Source organism: Cariama cristata, unplaced genomic scaffold (assembly GCF_000690535.1).
Source record: "Cariama cristata isolate BGI_N322 unplaced genomic scaffold, ASM69053v1 scaffold7133, whole genome shotgun sequence".
Taxonomy (NCBI): Eukaryota; Metazoa; Chordata; class Aves; order Cariamiformes; family Cariamidae; genus Cariama; species Cariama cristata.
Window position 1 is genome coordinate 857 of NW_009606563.1, and position 9,498 is coordinate 10,354.

At 35.7% G+C, this 9,498-nt stretch overlaps 1 protein-coding gene across 1 annotated transcript; it reads left to right on the forward strand.

The window, feature by feature from the left end:
• The first annotated feature begins 776 nt into the window (after nt 1-776).
• Nucleotides 777-6,777, forward strand: LOC104157192 (chromosome unknown open reading frame, human C7orf57). The gene is given in 6 exon segments (XM_009696399.1): nt 777-856; nt 974-1,136; nt 3,277-3,377; nt 4,444-4,512; nt 4,514-4,569; nt 6,701-6,777. Coding segments are annotated over 6 exon segments (546 nt in total).
• The last annotated feature ends 2,721 nt before the right edge of the window (nt 6,778-9,498 follow it).

Consider the following 9,498-nt stretch of genomic DNA (forward strand, 5'->3'; position numbering starts at 1 on the left):
TTTACATGGAAACTTGGATCCTGTTTCAAAACTGAAACCAAGATGTTCCCTTGTTGCGTCTGATCCTCTAGAAGTTGCGTGTACTATATCCCCCAGAATAAGCAAGCCTGGTCTTCTGTCTCCAAGCTGAAATGCAGCACATCACTTTGCAGCCTGTTGTGTATATGCACCTGTTAGCAAAATGTGTAGTCTTGCACTGTATTTGATCTAAGTAGATGATGATGGTTTAGCTGCATTTGAGTGAGGTCTTTACAATTTAAGCTTGGGCTATTTAAGTAGTGGTCTGGTGAAAATTATGTTGTCATAAGAAAGCATAATCAGAAAACTTGGTAGAGGTTTAGAAAGTGTTTTTTGTGATAACATGCAGTTTGTTACGGTGCTGTACATATTCTGTTCTTGTGCCAACATGATCCATGGTTTTGTTATTTCCTTTATTGAAGAATGAAGCTTGAAGAACTTGAGTGGACGGTTTGCATGCACGCTTACACCAGGATGACAAATCCAGAAATATGAATTAACAGACCAGTAGAAGCATATCAAAGCATTTAGAGCAAGATAAACAAGGTACAAGTGAAATGCAATGCTGCCAGGTTCTGACTCTCTGTTTTATCAAAGGAGACAAATGCTCCTTACTGAACAAATCCGGCATTTCTTCCTGATAAAACAGCAACCTGAAAACAAAGGTAATGCTTTTGCAACCAGGTAACAAGTCAGAAAAGTAGTGACTTTTGTCTTTTTCTCTTAAGACTGATGGAAGCACTGCACTCCTGTAGACAATGAAGTCCTCTCCAGCACCATATACTGTGCCTGACTGGTACTTGTGCTGCTCCAGACCCCCAGTGACCCATAAGCCACAGCCAGTCTGCTGAGACCCCACATAACTTCTTCGCTTGTTAGCATTTCAGAATACTTCTGTACTAAAGTGCAAGATATGTATCCCTGGTACAAACAAGTGTTAGATCTTTGCCTGCAGGAGCTATGTTTCCTCTCTACCAGATTATATGATTCACAGAGAGTTTAAGGCTGATGACTACCATAGTAATAGCTATGAGACAAGAAGAGGACCTTCCAATTTTGATATGAAAAGTGTTTGGCAGCAGGATGCTGAGGACAAAGAAAATGCAGACAAAAAGAAGGTAGGATGGAGAGGCACTCTGTGACAATGCTTTGTTTGTAGAGCTTGTGAAGACACTTCTAGCTGGGCCTATGGGTTCTTACTGAAGGGAAGCTGTAGTCCACCTGAGTTTCTGTATTCCAGAAGCAATTTTTTACATTGCAGTTAGAGAATGAGAAGAAAACCGTGTTTCTCTTAAGTGCTGCAGGTATTGCATAAGAACCAGAAATGCAGTTTCCAATCACATTATACGGTGTGTATACTGAAGTGTGGATGAAAGCTAGTAGTTAATTTCTATCTTCTTATCCTTTATTTCTGCTACAATTCACTCTTGGTGAAGAGAAACCTTGGAGGAGGAAGAAAGAAGAAGGAAGAACGAACAGAAGACTGTTTCGAAAAAGGAGTTTGCTTTAGTTTAAAATGCAGGAGTCCCCAAAGATACTGCACTAGCTATCTGTGAACAGAAGATGTATCCAAGACAAACTAAGTATAGCATAAACTATGCTCAGAACAAACCTTTCTGTGATGATCTTGGCATGTTGTCCTGCAAACCTTTCTCCCATTGTCCCTCTTTCATCCTCCCTGCCCATTTTAGATGCTGAAGCCTTATGGTTTTTTAATATCCTCCATAATCTTGGTTGTTTCATTTACCATAGGTCTTTGGAGTATATATGGAAAGGCACTAGATGTACTTGAACACCAGTACCTCCCGTCTTGAACAGGGAGACTTGCTAGCAGCCTTCAAGTTTTTTCTCATTGCCTTTGCTTTCCTCTTTTTTTCTTTGACTTTAGTTTTGACAGTCGGGCCTTTGTCATCCTCTAGACAAAATCTCTCTTCTCCTCATAGATGTTTTCATGGGAGTTGTTTTGTAGTGTCTGCAATCCAAGTGCAATTGCTGCTAATGCATCTAATTTTTGCACTCTATTCATGATTTTTTGCTCTGTTAACTGTACTGCAGTAGGTATGTCCACATAGGTGGAAAGTATCTCTATCCTTAATGTACTTTTAAATTTAGAGAGAAATACATTTCACTTCTAGTTACCCTGTACTGTATTTTTTTTAAATAGTCTTCAAATCTCTCTTATCCTACGGGATGCTCTCCTGTGTCATATATTTAAAAGAGAAAATAGTCAAATAATATGTAGATTCTAATTAAAAGGATATATTAGCAAAGTTTTCGTGTTATACTAATAACCTTTGAAAACTTTGTGCTATCCTCAAGACCTTTTTTTTCCCCTCCTCATGCAATGAAGAAATTTGTAAATAGTCTTTAAAGACATTTTGTTTTTTCTTTAACCCCAGAATTTCTTAGCAGCTATTAGTGAAAAATATCTGAGAGTTGTTGGGGATGTTAAATGTAATGCTTTTTTTTGAGAGGGAAGTAAGTTGACCATTCATTAGCTGTTGATTTTGATCAAAGTTATAATAAACAGCCTTGATATGTGTTGCTAATGTTTCCCCATTACTTTGCAGTTTTCCAGCCTTCAGTCCTAGAGTTTGTGATGTCACTTCACTGGCTTTCTAGGTGTCATCTTGTCTTTCTGTCTTTCAGTCCACACTGAGTTTCTTTACCTATTAGCATGTGAAAGATGATAGAAGTAAAATATACATTTCTGTTGTAGGCTTCCCTCAATATATCTGCATTTGTTTGAATTTCAAACCTCTAGTTGATGTACCACAACTGTTTTCTTATTATATGGGATGTTTTATGCTTTTTATTAAAAAGAAATAAGAAGTAGTAATTAAACTGGAAATGAATTTCAGGTCCCACTGACTTCAGTAAGACTGAGGTGTTTTCACACACTGAATACAGAGAAATGAGCCAAGATGAGAGATTGCAATGGGTAAGTTTGAATTTGAAGGTGAACTTTGGGTAGAAGTGAGGGAAAAGCCTATGGAGAGCATATTTTGCATTGTTGACATACTGAACAAATAGCTGATCTCATCTAGAATATCTAACTAAGATGCTGCTTTATCTTTTGCTCTTCCTTTATACTCCTTTACTCTTACTTATGGAAATAATATAGATAAGGTAGTAAAATTTGAAGACATTTAGGGCCTTTAATATAACCCTCACTTTTTAAGGTTAGATTATCATGTAATCTTCTTGATTATTTTTACCATAACTCCTTTCATTAAGTTAAGATTTCTCTTAACAGAGGTAAAGCTCCCAGCTATAAACCCTAAATATCCAAGCAGAATTCTGAATGTTTCTACAAACAAGGAATTTAGTGGGAAAAATAAGCTTTCCTTCCCACCTATGTAAGTAATACACTTAGGAAATTCATTAAACTCCTAAGCCTGCAGCTATTCTAGCATGCAAGTAGTATTACTCCTTATGAAATTGCAGATTAGTGGATGTGTGTATGGACTTTGTGGATCCTTACTGCTGCTAAACTTGCTATCATGTGGGATACTAAAATAGTCTTACAAGCAACTAAAATAATAGCACTTTAACTCATATAGGAAAGCTATTAAATATAACTTTGCTTTAGGAAAACTAAACATACAGTTGCATGTCTTCATGTACCACACTTTTATTGTATTCTAAATTGTCTGGTTTTCCGCTCAATACCAGTAAACAGATGCAAACGATAATGTACATTGTTAGTTCTGTAAGCGCAGGTTACAGAGACACAAGTAGGACTACCATTTTAAGAAAATACATAAACTGTACCTATATAAAGTCAGGCACAGCAAAAATACTGTAATGAACACCCGGACGATAATAGTCTTTTAGAGCAAATTATTATATCATCTGTGGTGTGATGTAATCACATCATCAGCTGTGTGCACAACTGAATTGTTTCTGTATACTTGTCTTAAAATTTATTACACAGTCATCAGTAATTTCAGTATGTTTTAGAAATATGTTAATGATGAAAAATAAGTGATTAAACTGTCTAATGAACTTAAGGGCAAATTTGTGACAAAATTTCACCTTCATGCAGCTCAGAATGAGCATTGTCAGCCTTTTGTACTTGCACATTCTTTGTGTGATTTCCCTTTTTCACTTTTTTGTCTCTCAGACCAGAACTGTGTAAGTATTACACATGTGAAATTCCATTAAAATGGATGGCTCTTCTCATGTAAAATTACACATTACTGAATCAGGCTTAGTTGTATGCTTTGGGGTTTTTGTTTTTGTTTTTTTGTTTTTTTGTTTTTTTTTTTAAACATGATTACATGTAGAATATATGTTTAGTTATTTAGAAATAAATTATGTTATAAGGCTATTGCCCTTTCTATGAAAAATAAAATTTTCTCTCCTAATCCCCATTTTTATTTACTTATCCTATTGTTTTCCTTAATATATTTGGATTTACAGGCCTGCTCAGAGAAAAAGCAAAGCAGTAAACTTTAGCAAATTAATTAGCAATGGCTATGGGATTGGTTTCAGCAGTGTACTGGATGGGGATTAAAGAAACATCAGAAAACAGTAAGCAGTGCAAAGGTAAAATTATTGAAAGCTGTGTCTTTTAAAGTTGGGATCTCAAGGTAACAGCAGAGGGTAGCCTGGATAATTTGTGTGGCTGTCTTTGAATATGGTGAGAGTTACTGAATTACTATGCTTAGCTTACAATACCCTATGACCAGCTAAAGAAAAGAGCGCTCCTGTCAGCAAAGACAGGGGCTTTCATGGATTTTTTTCATCTTTACAATTGCAGAAATATGCTCTGTTTTGACCCAAGGGCTTCTGTCTGATGTGTTTTTGTAAAATGTTGCAGAGATGCAGCCGTCCTCCTGCCTGAATTTACACAGACAGTAAAACATTTGTTGCCTATTTGTTGTGAATAGTCTTTGGCCCCTAATATTTTCTGAAAACTTCTGTGACAAATCTAATTGATACTTGTGTCTAAGAAATAGATCACTGTTCATAAAAAATTGTCAAAATAAATATATGTGCATCATTGAAGACAGTGGCATTGCAACAGTTTTATCAGAGAGAAAAAAAGTTATCCAATGTTTACCTACGATTTCAAACCTTACTTTGTCATGCACAATGGTAATAGCTATGAAAGACATCACTTGAAAACTCTTAGATGTAAAGGTTAAAGGGTGGAAAATTCCCCTTACTTCTGTCAAAGACCTTTCATGTAGGCTTTTTACAGTAGCTTGGTAACCATGGTGAGTATATCGGTTTTCTATAGCAACCTTTTAAAATGCTATTGAACATACTCATTGCAAGCTCCAGGATTTTTTTTTTATTTGTATCAGTGAATGCTTGTGTATACACTGGGGATTGCCATGACTCCCTTGACCTTGATATATCAATGTGTGAAAGTATTAAAGACCAGCTAATTTAGTTTCTCTGATGCTTTAGCCCTTCCTGAATTCATCTTTGTGTCTTCCATTAATATATCTATAGTAATTTTTATTTTTTTGGTGTGTGCAGAACCTCTTCTTCCAGGTGAGTATCAGAAGAAAACAGGCAAACAGAAAACTAGAAGTTGTGTGTTATTGTTCAGAGGAAAAACTGCTATAAAACTCAGGGATGAAGCCAGATCTTGGTCTGGACCTGAAAGAGGGTGCATAACCTGAGAGGCCACTCTTCAAAGTCAACTTAAGTATCCAAACTCTGATCATGCAGAGGATGCTGCCTTGGGAGGCACAATGACCTAACAATTCAACCATGGAACCTAAACGTGTTCTTCCTTAGCATGAAAGACAACCTTGAATATTCTTCTTTTGTTTTCAGATACTATTTAACTTTCTTGTGCACTGACATTTTTCTTTTCCATTACTGTGAATAAAACAAAAGGATTTGGGATTTTCAAAACCTCAAATTCATTCATTTGGTGATAGTTGATTTCTTTAATGTGAAGTGTGCCTCTAATGGGATATTTGGGATATAAAGAAAGCTGAAGATTTTTCAGAGTATCATGATATTGGTTTGGTTATACCACTTATGCATAGAGAACGAAATGATGAGTATACTGTAAAGGCTGTTGAAAAGTCAGTATGCTGCATAGTTTGATATATAGGTACATTTTATTTTTGTTTTTCTTTCACAAATCCTTAGATAACATGACACCTGCTTTGCTTGAATTGCCCTCCTTTGTCAATCATAGCTATTCCGATTGAGATTGATTCTGTATCTAAATGTAAAAGGAGATGTTTTTAAATGCACTCAACAGTGTGGTTTCATCCAGACATGTACCTTGACTCAGTTTTGACCTTGTCATTTTCATTCTTTCAGGTATGCACTGAAGGTAGTGCTTGTATTTTCTTCCCACTTGGGTACTTTTGTTTGCTCATCCAAAGCAACTGGCAGCATGATCACCTTGCAGCTCTCTTTTGAGATGGAGCTTTCTCTGTTATCTCTTGCATAGGCTAAGTCCAAGTCACGTCAGACAGGAGATATAACCCATTCCATATGTAAATCTATAACCCATTTGTGTTGGGTTATAGATTTGCATCATACTGCAAACTTTGTAGGTAGCTTGTCTATCTTGTTCATTAAAAATTAGAAGTACTGGAATTTGTATGCATTGTGATGTGAGAGAGAAACTGAAAATTTTAGTTGACCTTTTTATTCTTATGGTTGAAGTTATTCCAAGAACTTTAACCTTTTTTTATTGCAGATTCAGAGCCATCACAGTCTGAATCAGCACCTGCAAGCAATGAGTCAAAGCCACGATTTCAGGGATGTAATAAGTAACTTAAAAGACTATTGGGGAAAGTAAAGCCTTATATGGCTTATATAGTCCACTATTTACATGTTTGTTAGATTACTTTTTTATAGTTTAACTCATCCCTGATTGAGAAGTTAATTTGGTTTATAATATGGATGAACTCCATTGTGAGTGAGTACAGCAAATTTTAAAGAACAGGCAACAGCTGTCAGTGCGTATCCCCAGACTTTTTGTTAATATAATAAAGTAAATAAAGTAAAACTGAAGTTTTCTCCTACACCAGACTAATGGTCCTTTGCTGTTATCAAATAGGGCTCCCATATTGCTGCTGATTTGCCTAAGCACAGGCATGATATTGATGTGTCCAAACCTGCTAATTTCTTTCTTTAACTACAGTTATACTCATGACCTATGATATTTTAATGTGGGATATCTGGAAGACAGGGGACATATTGAGAGCAACCCAGACACACTGAATGTGGACTACGTGACCATCTGAACGCATGTAGAATCATTTTATGTTAACAATAAGCTGAAGGGTATTTTGAGAATGCGATAAAATGTGGGAAAGCGCAGAGTTAGTTATGTAGGGAGGTAAGCTTGTGGGGCAGGAGATAGATAAGCTTGAGAAGCAAGGCCATGGGAGCAGAATCTAGAGGAGGAGTTGTTGGGGGGAGTTAAGCCGCGTGGACAGTAACGCTTAGCAAATCATGTATAGCCGATGAGCGCGTGGACAATGCATGGCACCAATCATAGACTGAGCTATCGCGTGTTTAGAAAATGCAATCTGTATATTAAGGGCTACTGCTTGCTAATAAAGTTGGCTTCTTCTGATCACATTGGTCGTGCGAAGAGTCCGTGAATTCCGCGTCATTTTAACACTTGTTCTTTTATCTACTTGAATTAGGATACATCCCTGAAATCTTACAAATAATTAAATATTTATTATAAAGCCCATTAGAAAGTGGATGCAATTTCACTATGATATTTTATGCAAATACTATGAAAAGTGAAGTTTTCAATAAGTAAAATGGTAATTTTTAGTTTCCTTTTCAGAGTGCACTCAGTACATTCTACACCTTTGAATCCAAGAGCTGAAGGTTTTAAAATGTATTACTGAATGTACATTTCTTTGAACTGAATGCTTAGAGGATTTGGCTTAACAGTGCTTTTCTCTAGAACTTTGATATGAAAATTGATTGGAAATAGGTAAACCTACTGCTAATCTGAACCCTCAACATTTTCAGTGAAAGTTTGTGGAAGTTTTGCTGTTGATGTTGTTAGACCCAGCATCTGAGTCCATCTTTGCTGTTCATTCTAACCAACAATTCAACTGTCTAAGTTATATTTAAAAAAATAAAAGGCTAAAACATATGAAAATACCTAAATGTACAGATATTGGTTAGTCTACAAAATTTTCCAAATATAAAAAAGCTTACATCAAGCTGTACCGGGGGGGTGTATGTGCAGAAATTACTACCTTATATCTGTTTTCACTTACAATTTGTATTGTGGATCATGTTCAGATACATTGAAACCATTAATTTTGCTGTGAAAGCAGAGCTTTTGGTGAAATCTACTTTTCTAGGCCAGTGTACCAGGGGATGCCCAAGCTGGGGCTCAGAGTGTTAAAACATGACCAGTAGAAAAACTGTCAGCTGTCATTATAGAGAAACATTAAAGAATAATCTTGTGTGAAGAAATTATGTATGTATAACAGGCAAATTGTTGATACCCTTAGGACTTCAACAATAAAATTTTACACTTAATGCAGTGATCACCAGCAGCTGCATGATGTTCTCCAAAAAAAAAAAAAAGTATTATTTTGTGAATTTTTCAGAATTATTCAGTCATAGGAATATGCCTTATTCAGGAATTCAGCTATCTTTATTTGATAGAGTTTTTGGATAAGGTTATAATTTTTACTTTTAGTGTCTGTAAAAAAGTGTAATAGAGGGCTGGGTTTGTTGTGCCCCCCAATGATAAACTGCAACGGTACAAGTTCTGTGTATGACAGCCTTTTTAGCATACTTTTAGGATATAACTATCAGCAATAGCACTACTTTTCAGTATCACTTTGATCTTCTGGCTTCTATTATCATAGGAAAAACATCTTTTGCAAATACTATTTGCAGTTACATGCTTTACTGGCCAAAACATAAAAGAAAGGGGAAAAATGAGATGATACTGAAACTCTCTGGAGTTAAGTTTCTTAACAGTAAGGCAGCCAGGTGGTTTTTTTAATGCTCATCAGTTGAGTAAGGTTTTTTGTTCTTAAGCATATATTGAATCCATTTCAATCTCTTTTTTTTTTTTTTTTTGTGTACAAAGGTTGTTGAAAGGTGTTTAATACAAATTTACTGAAAAAATTGGAGACAGTAATGTTATGACTAAAAAACCCCCCCAAAAACGTACAAAACCCCACCAACTACCATGGGTATTTAAAAGCATTTACAAATTTATAGATCACCTCTTCATATAGACTTGAAGTTGCTTGTTGTGCCATAGCCCTCAAAATCTATTCCATAAAATAAGAATTCCTCTGTGGCTGCAATACTGCTGACCTGCAGACAAGAATTCTAATCATTCTTTCCTATATTATGGTCTCCTTTTCTCATTAACATCTGTACAAAGCTTCCTAAAGTAACTTTTATTACTTTGAGTTGTTTGATGTCTAAGTCCCCATCACTTTTGAATGCTTTTCCCTCAGTATTGGAGTTCTTGTCCAAAACTGTTATATTTTTTGG